We start from the raw sequence: 14891 nt of genomic DNA on the forward strand, positions 1-14891 counted from the left end.
TTTTGCTCATAAGTGCTTATGCTAAAAGGGTTTTACTATTTTTTTATTAAAAATTCATATGCTTAGTTAAGATAACTTGAAAGTGAAGGGTGCATATTATCAAAAGGTGCTTTTGTGACTCATACACACTTTTAAATGTCAGTGTCATACAGAATTTTGGCTCTTAGCAAAACCTTTTAACCCTTTCAAAATAAGTCCCAAACAAACCCAAATTGAAAGCTTTGTGCTTTCTTTTTTTTTTGCTGTTGTCTTGAGAGTGTTTGGATTGTCTTGGGAATGTTTGGGTCAGCAGTTAACTAGCTTTACTATTTTAGACAATGAATTTTTTGTTGACTATGAAGTAATTGCAATGGTAACACTTTCGGTTATACATGTGTTTGATATTTTTTGTCTGTATTTTTTTTTTTTTATGTGTGAATACAATCTTTTTGGCATGCTTATTTATATGTGACTTTCTTGATACTCAGGTTCCACTTCAATGATGTTGTATTAGAAGGCGGAATTCCATTTAAGAGGGCTTATGGAATGACAGTGTTTGAGCATCAGAAAAAGTAATGTTATTCATATCATGTTTTTGTATCACTTTTTTATACCACCTTAGGTAGCATTTAATGTGGACAGCCACATCATTTGAATTAATCAGATTTTTAAATTTAGTTCAGTATTTAATAAACTAATAATTAAGAAAAACTAGTTAATTAAATGATGATTGTGGTATACAAGGAGTCTTTCTCCTTCCTTTGCTTGGGTTTTACAAATTTTTCAACTGATGTGGCTGTCCACATTAGATGCCATCTAAGCTGGTAACTATACCTTAATTTTTTTTTTTTGAACAAATAATATTATCTACATTAAGGGGAATGGGGATGGGTTTACCCTCACAATAGACTAGCAGTAATGTATTTCAAATTCACTTTTGACGAGAATCAAATCTAAAACATCTCACTCATAAGTGTAGAGACTATACCTTAATCTTGAACAAAGATATTTGATGTTTACAAAGGGTTTGAAGGGCTCACTGATACATCTCATCTCCACCAAGTATCCATAAGCTTAAGCTTCGTACGCTATCATCATTTTCTTTGTTAAGTTTTACGTTGCATTCTTTGCAAGGTCTTGTAGCTGAAGTGGTTTAGATCTTACACTTTTATCACCTTCTCATATCATTCGTTAACATAAAAGTATTGGGCTGTCTTAACATACCTAAGTTTAAACCAAAATTTAACTACCTTAATGAACAGGGTAAAATGGTTCTTAAATTTGATTTTATTTGGAATATGATGAACAAAAATATGAGTTTGCTATGGCAAATCACTCTTTAAGAATGAACAACAACCACAATTTGGGCAGAATTCACATCATTGGGCCGGATTCTGGGCCGGGTAAGTTGACGGGTAAAATTTCCAAAGTCGGTTGAAAAAAAGGGTCGTCGTTATCGCCGAAGTCTCTCTCTCCATCTTCCTCGTCTGTCCTTCATCTTCTTCCCCCAATTTCCCTACAAAATCGACTGCTAAAAGCTTCAATCTTTTCCTCCGACGATTGTCCAACCAGCATTCTCATGGCTTCAGGTATCCTATTAATCTCTCGAACCTTCAATTTTATCACCTTCTATCGGATTCTTCAACCATCTAATTTTCGCGCCGTTTTCTGCAAATGATATGCTTTTGTGTAGTTGTGCGACAAATCTGATTTAAATGTTGAATATTTTGGTTAAAGTTTAGAAATTTTGAGGTTTCGCATCGTGGGTAGTGATTAATTTTCGAATATGCATTGTGCTCTTTGTGTTTTCGGAATTTTCGAAGACGAGTTGGAGCTGGAATTCGTTTAGAATTCATTAGCTGGTTGTGAAATTGGAAAATGAAAGGACTTTACGAGTTTCCGGAGTTAAATTTTGGTTAAAGTTTGCAGAATATTGAATTCGACATGTAAAGAAAAGTTTGATTTGACCAAGTCATTTGAGCTGGTTTAGCTGATGTCAATGAATGGCTATCTGTTGCAGATTTTGCCCTGAAGGTTCCTGCTGAACTCGAATCGGCTTTGCGGTTGAACGCGGTTCAGTACTATATAACCAAGAGGCCGTGGCTTGGTAAATACTTGTGTCGGTTACTTTGATTCCGCTTTCAGCATATGCTGCCCCAGTTTCAATACAAATTTAGTTATGTTATTCTCTGGTTTTCTGATTCAGATCTTTATGGAATCAATGTGAGACCTGTTGCACCGATTGGAAGTACGAGTAGAAAAGTACAAGTCGATTCATCGCTTTTACACCGTTGCTTGCCGGATGAGCTGCTGCTTGAGGTATCATTTGTGGATTAATAGCTAGTCAAAATTTTGATCAAGTCCTTAATATAAAAACATTGGTAGAGTTAGCAATGATGAAAATAGAGTATTTGTTTGAAATTTAATGGAATTATAAAAGATGTAAGAATTTTTACATCCCTCGGAGATAACCCAAGGAACTGTGATTTGAACTTCACTATTCTAAGGATGATTGATAAATTTTTCAAATTCTCTTTTTCCCCTAGATATAGGTTTTATTTTACTTTGTTTTACTTTAAAGTATGAATTATTGGGACTGAAGTGTGACTATTCTGGATAGTTGTGGGTATAACTGAAATAGTAGATTGAGCATGGGTGGTAACATGTTGACTTTCCATATTTTGGTTAAAAAGTGAGAATATTTGCGTGCAGGTTTTTGCACGAATAACCCCATATGACTTGGGAAGGGCAGCTTGTGTTTGTCGAAAATGGAGATACACTATCCGTAACCCTGTGTTTTGGCGCAGTGCCTGCTTAAAGGCTTGGCAGGTATAATGGTGTTGGCTTTAAAGTTTGGAGTTTAAATTTTTCTCCATGTATATGTTGGATTTTAAACTGGGTCTTCTTTCTTAAGCTCTCTGGGGTGGTTGAAAACTTTAAGATTTTACAAGCAAATTACGACACTTCATGGAGAAAAATGTGGCTTCTAAGACCAAGGGTTCGCACTGATGGTAAGATGCATTTGTTTCCCGCCTCCCTTTCTTCTTTCTTTAAAATTTCATCACAATGTGTGTTTAGATCTAGACCTTGTATGTACGCAATGATGCCTCCCTTTCTTCATTCTTTAAAATTTCATCACAATGTGTATTTTTAGATCTAGACCTTGTACGTACGCAATGATGCTATTTCTCCAATGTCAGATCCCCCTCTCAATAGGACTTATCTGTTTTTCATATCACAGGTCTGTATGTGAGCAGGAATACCTATATCCGTGCCGGAATTGCAGAATGGAAGATCAATAACCCAGTTCACTTGGTATGCATAGTTTCCTTTTTAGGTTTATCAGATGCCTATTAGACCTGTGTCTTACAATGCTACAATGTTAGAAAGGGAGTTTTCACTTTCCAATTCTAAATAACCCAGCCCCACTCCCTGTTAAAGGCATGACTTGATCATACGTCCTTGAAAATGATTCCCATTGTGGATGCGTATTTGTCATCCAAGTACTTAAAACCTAGTTGAGACTATGGAAGTGTAGCTGCCTTAATGCTTATTATCATGCGTTGATTGGGAAATCGTATAGTCAAACAAAAAGTAGTTGCAAAGTGGTCTTTTTGTGTAATTATTTCCAGCAGTTTGGAGTCATTGCTTTTCTTTTGCAGGTGTGCTATTACCGTTACATGCGATTGTTTCCTTCTGGCCGATTTCTCTACAAGGTTGGAATTATCTGAGGATTTCATAATAAAAATTTTTATTAACAATAATTATACGGATCTGATTGGCCCTATTTTCTTCTCTTCTCTGCACTATCAGAATTCATCTCAAAAACTCAAGGACGTAGCGAAGTTCATGAACTTCCGTGGAGCCAGGGCAGACTCTGTTTTCAGTGGCCATTACACTTTGTCAGATGATAAGGTTAGGTTATGTTTCTTCAAATCAGTTAAAGTATTCTTTAAGTTTTGGATGTAATTTAATTCGATCAGTTATTGATTTTAGTGGAGTGTTTACTGAGCACAGATACTCAACTACTCTTCTACCTTGTTTAGTTTGCATCTTAAATTTTTCTTCTCTCTTTCATTGCAGGTTGAAGCTGCTGTTCTGTATCCAGGAATGCGTCCTACTGTGTTGAGAATCCGACTAAGGTATTGCAACTGCTTGCATAGCCTGAATATCCTTCATTAAGATTCTAAGCTATTATTATGAACACGGTGGACTGTTTTATGTCATAGGGAAATGCAAGCTGGTAATTTAAATGGATTTTTAACAAAGGCATGTTTATCATATTACATAACGTCTTCTGTTTTTGCAGCCAAAAGGGGTATGTATTTGTGGGCTTTTTTTTCCGTGAAGTATCTAGTTAAGGCTTTGAAATGGTGCGGAGTGGGAGTCTTTATTTTTTGCATAGTTTCTAACTTACCTGCTTCTTATATAGGTTAAGAGGAACAACAACAGGAGCAAACAATAGGATGGATTTACTGTCACTTGTTACAAGTGGTGTAAACAATAACGAGGTTGGCGGCCCTGATGAGGATATCCTCGGGGTGGTTGAAGGTTGGCAGGACGATGAGACTCACAACCCAGATGTGCCGGCTGTCTCGCACAAGAGGGGTCTAACACCTTTTGTCTTTGTTCCTTTTGAGGAGGTACATGTGTTTCCTCCTTTTCACTTTACTTTCAGTAACCAAGTCCCTTCTCATGTAAAAGGCTTTTGTGATTAATTGTTGAAGTTCTTGTTTTGGTGTTTTCTTACAATCATTGAGTCTATTTTCTTGTCCGGTCTAGAAAAGTTTATATGATTCCCCTACTGAAAGCAAAGAAATGTTCACAAGATGTATTGTTGTGATTTCTTACTTTTTTCTGTGAAATTGTTGGTATTTGTTTCGTTTGTGATGTAGGTAGAGACATCGTTTCTGAATCTGCCGGTGGAGAAGATGGATTATTTTGTACCAGGCTGATGCCTTAACAAAAGAGTATCTGCTATGTACATACATTGTATAGTCATAAGCTTATGAGGACACTTCCAATTCCTTTTACAATGATGAATTGAAGCGCGACGGCATCAAACATGTTCCCGGTGTGTGCTCTTGTTTTTTGCTTCTGGTACTGTCTTGTTGGAATTTTATGTACCAAAACATAAAGTTATGCTGAATATGAGTTGTATTCTTGTTTTCGCTTCTGGCATTAACTGCAGTCTGTATTACTGAAATTTGATGTACCAAAACATATAGTTATGTCGAATTGGGTTTGTTGTAATCTGTTGATATAAATGGAAACGATGAATAAGTGAAGTACTCTTCCTGTGTAATTCTGTTCATATCTTTTCATTTTAGCGCAGGGGCGTTTGGGGTTGGAAGCGCTTTTGCTCATTTATGTGTTTTTATTATAAGCATAACAAAATCTTTATACAGCACTGCAAAGTGCTTTTAGAATCCGATCCAAAAGCACTTTGTTGTTTTAGACAAATAGTTTTGGTTATTTGAGCTTAGACGTTCAGGATTTTTGTCACTCATTGACGGTCAGGTGGTGGCGTTGGATGTCATTACAACATATATCTAACCGACATTAATGGGTGATTGTACTAAGTACATGAATGTTGTAAGGCAATCTCCAATGGAGAGGGCTAAAGGTCCAAAAGTTAAAAAATGATCTAATTTGTCCAAAAACTCATCTACCGATAATTCTATTGAGTCCAGACTATTATTTGGTTAAAAGGACATCAAACTAGCTAAATGTAGCCTTCCTGTTAGCCCTTTTTTTTGGAGTCCAGCTCCCTAGTGGCAATAATTAATCCAAAATCAACGGCTAAATTTAAAAATATCCAACAGTAATTTAACTAAATTATCTAATAAATTTAAAGTATAAACTTAAAACCAATAAATCATTGAAATGGTACATGAATATGGCCTAAAACTATATTTAAAAATAATTTTTCCAGGACTACAATTCTGGACGAGGCTATGTTTAACCCTTTTGGTTAGAGATGGCCTAACCGGAGTCCGGTAATGTTATCATGTTTAACCCAATAAATCATTGAGTAGGCTATGTTTAGCCCTTTCAGTTTAAGATGGTACATGAGTATGGTCTAACACTACATTGAGTTAGGCCATCTCCAACCGAAAGGGTTAAACATAGCTCCGTCAGAATTGTAGTCCTCGAAAAATTATTTTTCAAGGACTACAATTCTGACGGAGCTATGTTTAACCCTTTCGGTTGGAGATGGCCTAACCGAAGTCCGGTAATGTTATCATAGTTAACCACAACACCACCACCACCACAGCAAAAGAAGTGAATGTTTTATTCATAAAATCTGTTATTGAAAGTACTAGAGCGCAGAAACTTGTTGCGGTTGAAAGAGAAGTGCCAGCCCTGTCCGCTTACAAAACAAACATCTTCTTCACTAGCTACAGCTACAAGTAAACTAGTTATTTATAGTTATTTAAATGCTCGACTTCATCTCTCCGGGTGCTGCTGAGTACACATGAGAATTCCAGGATGGGTTCCGTGGGAGAAAAGTGTCCTGCCAAATCCATCAAAAACAGTAGCATATATCAACCCTATAAAATAACACAAGGAGAATACCCACAATTTTTTTCTGATCTCAAAAGTAAATCCTGCACTAACCCTCTTAGTACCTTTCTCATCCCTCGTTGTCACATGATGAACGAGATACTTTTGATGTAAATAATGCAACTTTTCTTTTCTTTTTTTTTTTAGGGTCATATACACATGGTTGTACCAAAAAAACCCCTTTACTTGGGAGAAAAGGAAGGATGATGAGAAAAAAAGAAAGCGTTGCCAAGGCACCGATTACTAGTATACAAATCGCGAGCAGGGCTACCATCCGGGGCACCAAAAATATTAGGGTACTTTATGTAAGTTTATGTTATATTCGTATAAATAGTCAACATTTTAACTAATCATCAAAGTGTTTGCGATGGTATTTGTTACATTTATAATGTATGAGTTTACGTGTTCGATTCCTCGTAATGTCTCTCTTCTCTTTGTTTGTTAAATTATTTAAAATACACATGAGCATTTTTCTTTTTCTACAGGCACCAAATTATTTCTCAGTTAATTTTAATATGTATATATATTGTTTTTTAAATTATTTAAAATACACATGTACATTTTTCTTTTTCTACAGGCACCAAATTATTTCTCAGTTAATTTTAATATGTATATATATTAAAAACCAAAAAAAAAAAAAAAAAAAAACTAGCACATGAACGGTGTTCTCCTTTTTCAAAAAAATTAGTTAAGTGAACGGTGTCTCCTTTAAAGAATAAATAAATAAATTTAAACTTTCTTTCTTCGTCTCATTAGTGATTCAACGCCAAAAAAAATTCAAAACTTTGTCATCTTGATTTTTACAACCGTGCTGCCGCCAAAAGGTGCAAGTGTTTTTGTATAAAAATTAGGCTTTAATTTTATAAATTGAAAACTAAAAATCAATGAGGAATTGATTTAGCTGATCAATGAAGAGAAGATGGAAATACATTGCTCGTCTTGGATCCATTACTCAGCAAATAGGAATGAACAAGACGATCGTTGCAAACCCACACACGCCTATAACATGACTCAACTCGCGTGCACAGCACGTGTACAAACTTAAAGACACACAGCTACTATAACATATTTCATTCATACAGCCTATGAGCTAGTTCTAATCTTAGCAGTTGATTACAAACAATAACATAAGAACAAATAAACCCATAAATTCAACATTTAGACAAAATATAATCCGCACAAATAATAACATCTTTTGTACAATTCTAGAGTTTTGAGTGCCTTCATCTCAATATATAGCTCTTCAATTTATTTTATTTTAACTTTTAATCTTGACATCGTTTATGATTGTGCTCCCAATTCCCAAAGGGTAAAAGAAATGACACTTCTTCATTTGGCTTGGGAATATGCCAAATTCCCAGATTTCCAATTCTTATCAATTAATCACTAACACCCAGAAATCAATCCCAAAAAAATGAAAAAAAGGGATACTTGATGCCATAAAAATTTAAAACTGAGACAACCCCAGTAAGAGGAATTGGGGAGAGAGAGAGAGGTGGAGACTTACAGAGACGTAGGAGCAGGTGGGGATGACGGAGAGGGAGTGGGACTTGGCGTGGTTGAAGGCGGCGACGCAGAGGAGAGAAGCCAGACCCAAGCCTCTCTTGGAAGAAGGGACGAAGGTGTGGACCAAGTCCATCACTTTCCCCTTCTCCCTCAGCACGTACTCAATGTACGCCTCATGGTCCTCCGTCTCGAACCTCCGCTTCCCTGAATTCCACACTATCTTCGGACCCTCTGCCTCCGATGAACCCGCCGCCGCTGCTGCTGGTGCTGCCATTTTCTCAATTTATCCTTCTGCTGTCTGTCGTGTGTCGTCCTCTATCTCCGCTCTCTTTCATATAAATACCAAAATGCCTGAAAACTCTTGAACACGCTGCTGGCACGTGATTAATGCCTTCTTATTAATTTTCGCTTGGTCACAAGAATTTTTTTTTTCTTTTTTTTCTTTTAACCAATGATATTATCTAGTTATCTACACCAAGAGTGGGATAATGAACTAAGCCTAATAATGAGTTATCAATAATATGTTTCAAATTCTCCCTTAATGAAAATCGAATATAAAACATTTCGCTTACAAGTGAAAAAGAATATCATTGACCCTACGTTTTGGACTAAATTTTAACCGATCTCATTTAGCAGAATAAGTATTTTTGTTGTTGTTCGGTTGAATTTGATAAGCTAATAGGTTGTACATTCACATTCCATTGTTTACTTGAAATTTGTTCCCTTTTGTGTTTGGATAAGCACTCTTCATGAAAAGTAAATTCCTTGTTTACGATTTGCGTAGTTTTAGTAACGTAAGTACTTCAATTGCCAATCACAAGATGCTTTAAGTAGAATATTTTATTGCTTAACAATAATGAAGAAAAGACACTTAATACTACGGTCTAGTGATACTCATCTGCACTTAGATTCCAATCTCGAATCTTAGTGTAAATATATCGTAGTACTAGTGACAATGAACATTTGAATTACTTTGCGTTGAAGTTTTTTCATTATGGTGGGGTGAGTTGAGAAAAACGAAACACGTGATAACTCATGTAATCAGGGATTAAGATTGATCGCAACGAACAAGATCTTGTTAATTAATTCGTCCATTCTATGGGTTTAAGATCCCAGAATTGATGTGTAAGCCTCAGAGAGTGCAAACTGTAGAGCATGTGCAGACTACTAATTTCATTGTCGATACATGCAAAAATAATCTACCACCTTCATATCAAGAATGTTTCGTCCCTTCATCTCATCCTGTTTTTTTTCCTTTTTTTTTAAAAAAAAGAAAATTATTTCATTTTATTTTTCAAACAAACCATATTACCTACACTAAGGGGTGGGGGAGTGGACCAAGTCTCAAAATGAGCTAACAATAATATGATTCAAATTCGTCTTTGGTGAGAATCGAACCGAAATTGCCAAACCGAACCAAACTGAATTTGGCTAGTTCAGTTTCGATTTTTGAAGTTCGGAAACCGAACCGGACCAAACCGAAAACAAATAATTTATATATAAATACTCAAAAATGTGTTGGTGTCAGGGTTTGAACCCCTGACCTATAGGTGAGATGGTTGTTTCAAGACAACTTGACTGTGGGTTTATGTTGTTATCATTGAAGCAGTAATTTATTTATAGCTTTCTAATATGTAATGCTTTTATAAAATTTCTTAAGTTTACAAACCCTAGCCGTCACTCTCTCTTCCATTTCAATTTTCACCTTTTCTCATACACTCTCTCTCTCTCCCCTCCGCTACTTTCTTCCTATCTCTCTACTTCCTCAGTCTCTCTCTCTCTCTCTCTCTCCCTCCAAATCACTCTCTCTCCAGTCTTCTCCTGTTCTCCTCGCAGATTCCTTCTTTCAAATCATAATTTTCCCTCGCCCCTTTCGAATCGGAAGTAGAGGAGGATGGCAGAGGGAGTTCGAATCGGTTCAATCTCTTCCTTATTTTAACTATTAATTTAAAAAAAGATTTATTTTTTTCATTTTGGTTGATTTTAATTTGGTTGTGTTTTTGTGTTGTGTTGTTGGTTGATTTTAATTTGGTAAATTAGGAGTTTTCTGTTTGTGGTTTATGAAATAGTTTTTCTACTGTTACGGATTGTAAACATTGTTTACAATCTGTAAGTATTACCCTCTTCTCCATAACCCGTAGCAGCCCTCCCTTCACCAAAGATCCCCAATCTCTCTTATTTATTTGTCAATTTATGGGTGTTTTTATGCTGCACCTGTTTTGCTTTTCTTGATTGTGCATGGTAGTAGAAGGGTGAAATGGTAGATGTCAGCTGTAATGCATAATTCAAATTTCTTGAATGTAATTTGATTCACTTGGAAATTAAGAAATGCAAGGATTGTTGTTTAATTGCTGATGAGCAGCTTAAATCTCATATGTTTCCTGATGGTGCACATAAATTTCTTGATTGGATTAGATGTAATTTGCCAATAACCAGTTGCATATGTTTGTTTTAAGGTATCTTATTAAGTGCATTTGAGGACTGATTGAAGAATGTATTCAATTTTTTCGGCAATTCAGAATTCTTTTTGCTATTGAAGAAGAAGACGAAGAACGGGAGGATAAATAAAATTTAAAGAAAAAAATAAAATAAAATAAAATAAAATAAAATAAAAACCGAACCGAAAAACACCGAACCGTTTCGAACCGAACCCAGCCCTACTGACTGCATCCATTGCTCCAGGAATATCATATACTGGAGCATAATAAAACTTTTGCCAAGGATCCTTGAGCAAACAACTATTCAATTAGCCACTTACAAAAGCAAAATATTGAAAAACACCAAACGTCTTCAGCAGGGTGAAGTTTTCATTAACTAATCTGTCCTTATATGAGGAAGGAGAAAATTAACATTCGGAACAATTGTTTCTTCATAACTACAAGCATGGTGCAGTTTAAATAATGTACTTCTAACTAAAAATTAACCAAGTTTTATAGTGATAGCACCATCTTAAAGGAATCAAAATAATACGATCTTCAAATAATATAGAGGAGCAACAAACTTGCCTTCCTTAATCCGCACGAGATTGGCCTGATCGGGATGAGAGGATGATCCCCACGATCAGACCGTACAAGGCAAGAGCTTCTGCAAAGATGAGGATAAGAATCATACCAACAAAGAGCTTTGGCTGCTGTGCATTAGCCCTGAAAAATAAAATCCAAAACAAAATATGAATAAAAATATCATCCACTTGACATGTTATGATTCTTCTATACAAGAACGAATGTTGTAACCTTGTACCTTTGAAAAATATCAAGAGAAAAAGGGAGAAACAATTCAATCGCGTGCAAAAACAACTGAACTAAAAAGGAACCGAGCTTTTGAAAGCGGAGAATCCAAACAATGACCAACTTTATTGACAATGAGACAATTGTCTAGACAACAAAAACTGGGATCTTCTCAACCAAGTGTTTTTCAATTACCTGCTGGTGCTGCTGCGATTATTGTTTTGAGCCTTTTGACGCATTAACATATTAACTCAAAGTTTGCAATTCGAATAACAATCGCATCACGTAGCCAGCCTCACACTTAAGCGCAAACACAAAATTAAAATGCAGAAATAACACTCAATGCAACTGAACTGCATTCACCTATTTCCTTGGAACTAAATGTGAATAGGTTGAGTCTTATCGAAGTACCAAATACTCAATAAAAACGTGTTTCTACATAATTACCACATATCTACATTCCACATTACGCAAACAAATAACCACCGACTTTTTCTAACAATTGGCACACAAAAAATCTACCCCCTCTGGGCCTCCCCTTGTAGTATCTTGATTAATGCCACTTTCATACGACACACAGAAGTGCTTTCATATAAAGCCCCAGTGCTTCTCGGTATCCATCTAGCAGCCCTTATCGAACTATTTTCTGATTTCACCCAAAAACTCCCAAATTTTTACATTCAAAAGCTTTGTTGGCACTCCAAAAGGCACCCTTAATCCTCAAGCATTAATGTCTTTATTTCACCCAAACTTTTTCTTCAATTACATCTCCAAACTAATTACAACATAATCTTACAATTATGACTAATAAGAACAACCAAACAAAATGGGTTTAGTCAAATCCTGCTAAAACTACGAAACAAACAAGAATTAAGAACCAAGAGTGAAAGGGTTACCGGACACCGGCGTCACCGACGATCCCAATCGCCATTCCGGCGGAGAGGCCGGCCAGACCGCAAGCAAGGCCAGATGACAAGTGAGCATACCCATCAAACAGATAATAGGATTTGGCCTTTGGGTTGATCCCGGTACTAATAATCACAGCTATGATAAGCCCATAGATCCCGAGCACTCCAGCCATAACCACCGGAACGATCGATTTCATCACGAGCTCCGGCCGCATCACTCCCATGGAGGCCACGCCCACGCCGCTCTTCGCCGTCCCATAGGCGGCGCCCATGCCTGCGAAATCATGAGAAATTCGAATCGAAAGATCAAAATTTAGAGGAAAATAAACGAAATTGAAAAGCTTTGAAGAAATCAAATGAGATTACAGGAGAAGACGAGGGCTGCGGCGGCGCCGAGGAAGCCGAAGAAGGGAGCGGTTTCGTCGCCGCTGAAGGTAGAAGAAGCCATGTATCCCTGGCTTTGTGTGAGTGGGGGTGCTTGGTTGCGGGGATTGGGTTGCGCGTGCGAATATGAGGTTTGGATGAAGACGACGAAGCTCTGGTTTTAGTCGTTCGACAATGAATCGAATTCTGTCTTGGGGATTTTAGAGAGGGAGAGAGAAAGAGTTGAATTGTAGGAGGACGGTTGATTTTTAGGTTTCCCAAGGTGTCCCCAGGCAAAAGCCCAGGACTAATCCTGCGAGGTACGCTTGATTTTTATTAGAGTGCTTCGCGGCTCGCGGTAACTTACCGTTGCAAGTTTGCAACCAACTTTTTACTAATCACACCTTCCAAATAAAACAATTAAAAATAAGGAAACTAACCAAAAAGGCTTGAAAAGTTTAACTTTTAACTAAAAAACACATTGAAAGTTTATTTAATGGTTTGTATAAAGCCCATTTTTATATCAGCCCAAATACAATAGTCCAGACTAAATAACATTGTGGTTTGTCAATTTTACCCCTAACGGATGTGGTTAACCTAATTTAACTATTCTGTTAGATTAGTCGGTTTGGGGTTAGCCGAACATATAAACTAAAGGAAAACTAACCAAAAGGTCTTGAAAAGTTTAACTTTTAACCAAAAACCACATTGAAAGTTTATTTAATGGTTAGTACAAAGCCCTTTTTATATCAGCCCAAATACAATAGTCCAGACTAAATAACATTGTGGTTTGTCAATTTTACCCCTAACGGATGTGGTTAACCTAATTTAACTATTCTGTTAGATTAGTCGGTTTGGGATTAGCCGAACATATAAACTAATTGAATTTTAATTTTTGCCGACCAGTTTCAGTGGGATTTTCAATTTTTTACGAATCTGGTTGAGTGGTTTGAGTAATGCTTGCCGACGAATGTTGAGAACGCATTTTGAAATCGTGATCGCCATTGTTCTTCGTCCCTGTTAGGGGGATTTTTCCAAAATAAACATTTGTTTCAGAACAGATTCGCAGTGGTTGCATATTTTGAGATTCTATTGAATCGTTGTCATCGGTGTTGTTCGTTGTGCTTGAATATTTTAACTAGAGTGATCATCTTTCATATTTGGTTATATTTTCGTTTGGAGGTAATCGACATTGTTTTTGTAGTTTTGTATTCGATTTTGAATTCGATTTTTTGTTTAATTCGAATTCGATTTTGAATTCGTTTTTGTATGTAATATGCTTCGCTTTTTATTTGACTTTATATATTGTTATTGATTTGTTTTCAGATTAGCAGATTGATTCGGTTTGTGAACTTTTCAATTAGGAGTTTCGAAGAATCTCAGGTAAGTTTTGATTTGTTTGTTTGTTTGTTTTTTTTTTTAAATTGGAATTCGATTTTGAATTCCTTTTTGCATGAATTATGCTTAGCTTTTTATTTGACTTATATATTGTTGTTGATTTGTTTTCAGATTAGCAGATTGATTCCGGTTTGTGAAATTTTCAGTTAGGAGTTTCTTATTTCGAAGAATCTCAGGTAAGTTTTGATTTTTTTTTTTTTTTTTTTTTTTTGGTTTTGTTTTGTTTATATCGTATGTTGGTCATCTTGATTTTGTTTTTTTTTTCAGAAATTTATTATGAATTAATTCGTGTTATACACATTTGATGTTGTTAACATTTTTTCAGAAATAGTGTTCTTTTTTTATGAAACAGTGTATATTTCAATTTATTTTCTGTTTTTGTGATTCTTGTGTTTTATAACTAGTGTAATTTTGTTCACTTTATATGTATATTGTTTAACTAATAGGTGTTCATCAAACTGAACTATTTATCAAAGTGAACTAGAAAACCACATTTTTTTACCAAAGCAAACAGAACTATTTATCAAACTGAACCATTTAGCAAACTGAACTATTTAGCAAACAGAAGTACAAAACCACACTATTTTACCAAAATAAACTAAACTATTTATCAAAGTGAACTTGAAAACCACATTTTTTTACTAAAGCAAACTGAACTATTTATCAAACTGAACTATTTAGCAAACTGAACTATTTATCAAACTGAACCATTTAGCAAACTGAACTATTTATCATACTGAAGTAGAAAACCACACTTTTTTACTAAAACAAACTGAACTATTTATCAAAGTGAACTAGAAAACCACACTTTTTTATGAAAGCAAACTGAACTATTTATCAAAGTGAACTAAAAAACCACACTTTTTATCAAATCAAACTGAACTAGAAAACCACACTTTTTTACCAAAGCAAACTGAACTATTTATGAAACTGAAGTAGAAAA

General features: G+C 35.6%; 3 protein-coding genes across 3 annotated transcripts; 1 reads left to right on the forward strand and 2 right to left on the reverse strand.

Annotated features, from left to right (window-relative positions):
• Positions 1–1320: 1320 nt before the first annotated feature.
• Positions 1321–5284, forward strand: LOC103401836 (F-box protein 7). Its single transcript, XM_008340548.4, has 11 exons — positions 1321–1568; positions 2000–2086; positions 2186–2298; positions 2692–2808; positions 2894–2990; positions 3221–3294; positions 3642–3695; positions 3793–3894; positions 4063–4121; positions 4412–4622; positions 4875–5284. Exons 1-11 carry the CDS (start codon positions 1559–1561, stop codon positions 4932–4934), a joined length of 984 nt encoding a protein of 327 aa, XP_008338770.3. The 5' UTR covers positions 1321–1558; the 3' UTR covers positions 4935–5284.
• A 971-nt stretch (positions 5285–6255) lies between these two features.
• LOC103401835 (acetyltransferase At1g77540-like) lies at positions 6256–8417 on the reverse strand. The gene is made up of 2 exons (XM_008340547.4): positions 8054–8417; positions 6256–6496 (listed from the first exon to the last, which is right to left on the reverse strand). Exons 1-2 carry the CDS (start codon positions 8324–8326, stop codon positions 6416–6418), a joined length of 354 nt encoding a protein of 117 aa, XP_008338769.3. The 5' UTR covers positions 8327–8417; the 3' UTR covers positions 6256–6415.
• A 2405-nt stretch (positions 8418–10822) lies between these two features.
• Positions 10823–12898, reverse strand: LOC103401838 (V-type proton ATPase 16 kDa proteolipid subunit). The gene is made up of 3 exons (XM_008340550.4): positions 12554–12898; positions 12176–12461; positions 10823–11195 (listed from the first exon to the last, which is right to left on the reverse strand). Exons 1-3 carry the CDS (start codon positions 12633–12635, stop codon positions 11063–11065), a joined length of 501 nt encoding a protein of 166 aa, XP_008338772.1. The 5' UTR covers positions 12636–12898; the 3' UTR covers positions 10823–11062.
• Between the last annotated feature and the right edge of the window lie 1993 nt (positions 12899–14891).

Source organism: Malus domestica, chromosome 15 (genome assembly GCF_042453785.1).
Source record: "Malus domestica chromosome 15, GDT2T_hap1".
NCBI lineage: Eukaryota > Viridiplantae > Streptophyta > Magnoliopsida > Rosales > Rosaceae > Malus > Malus domestica.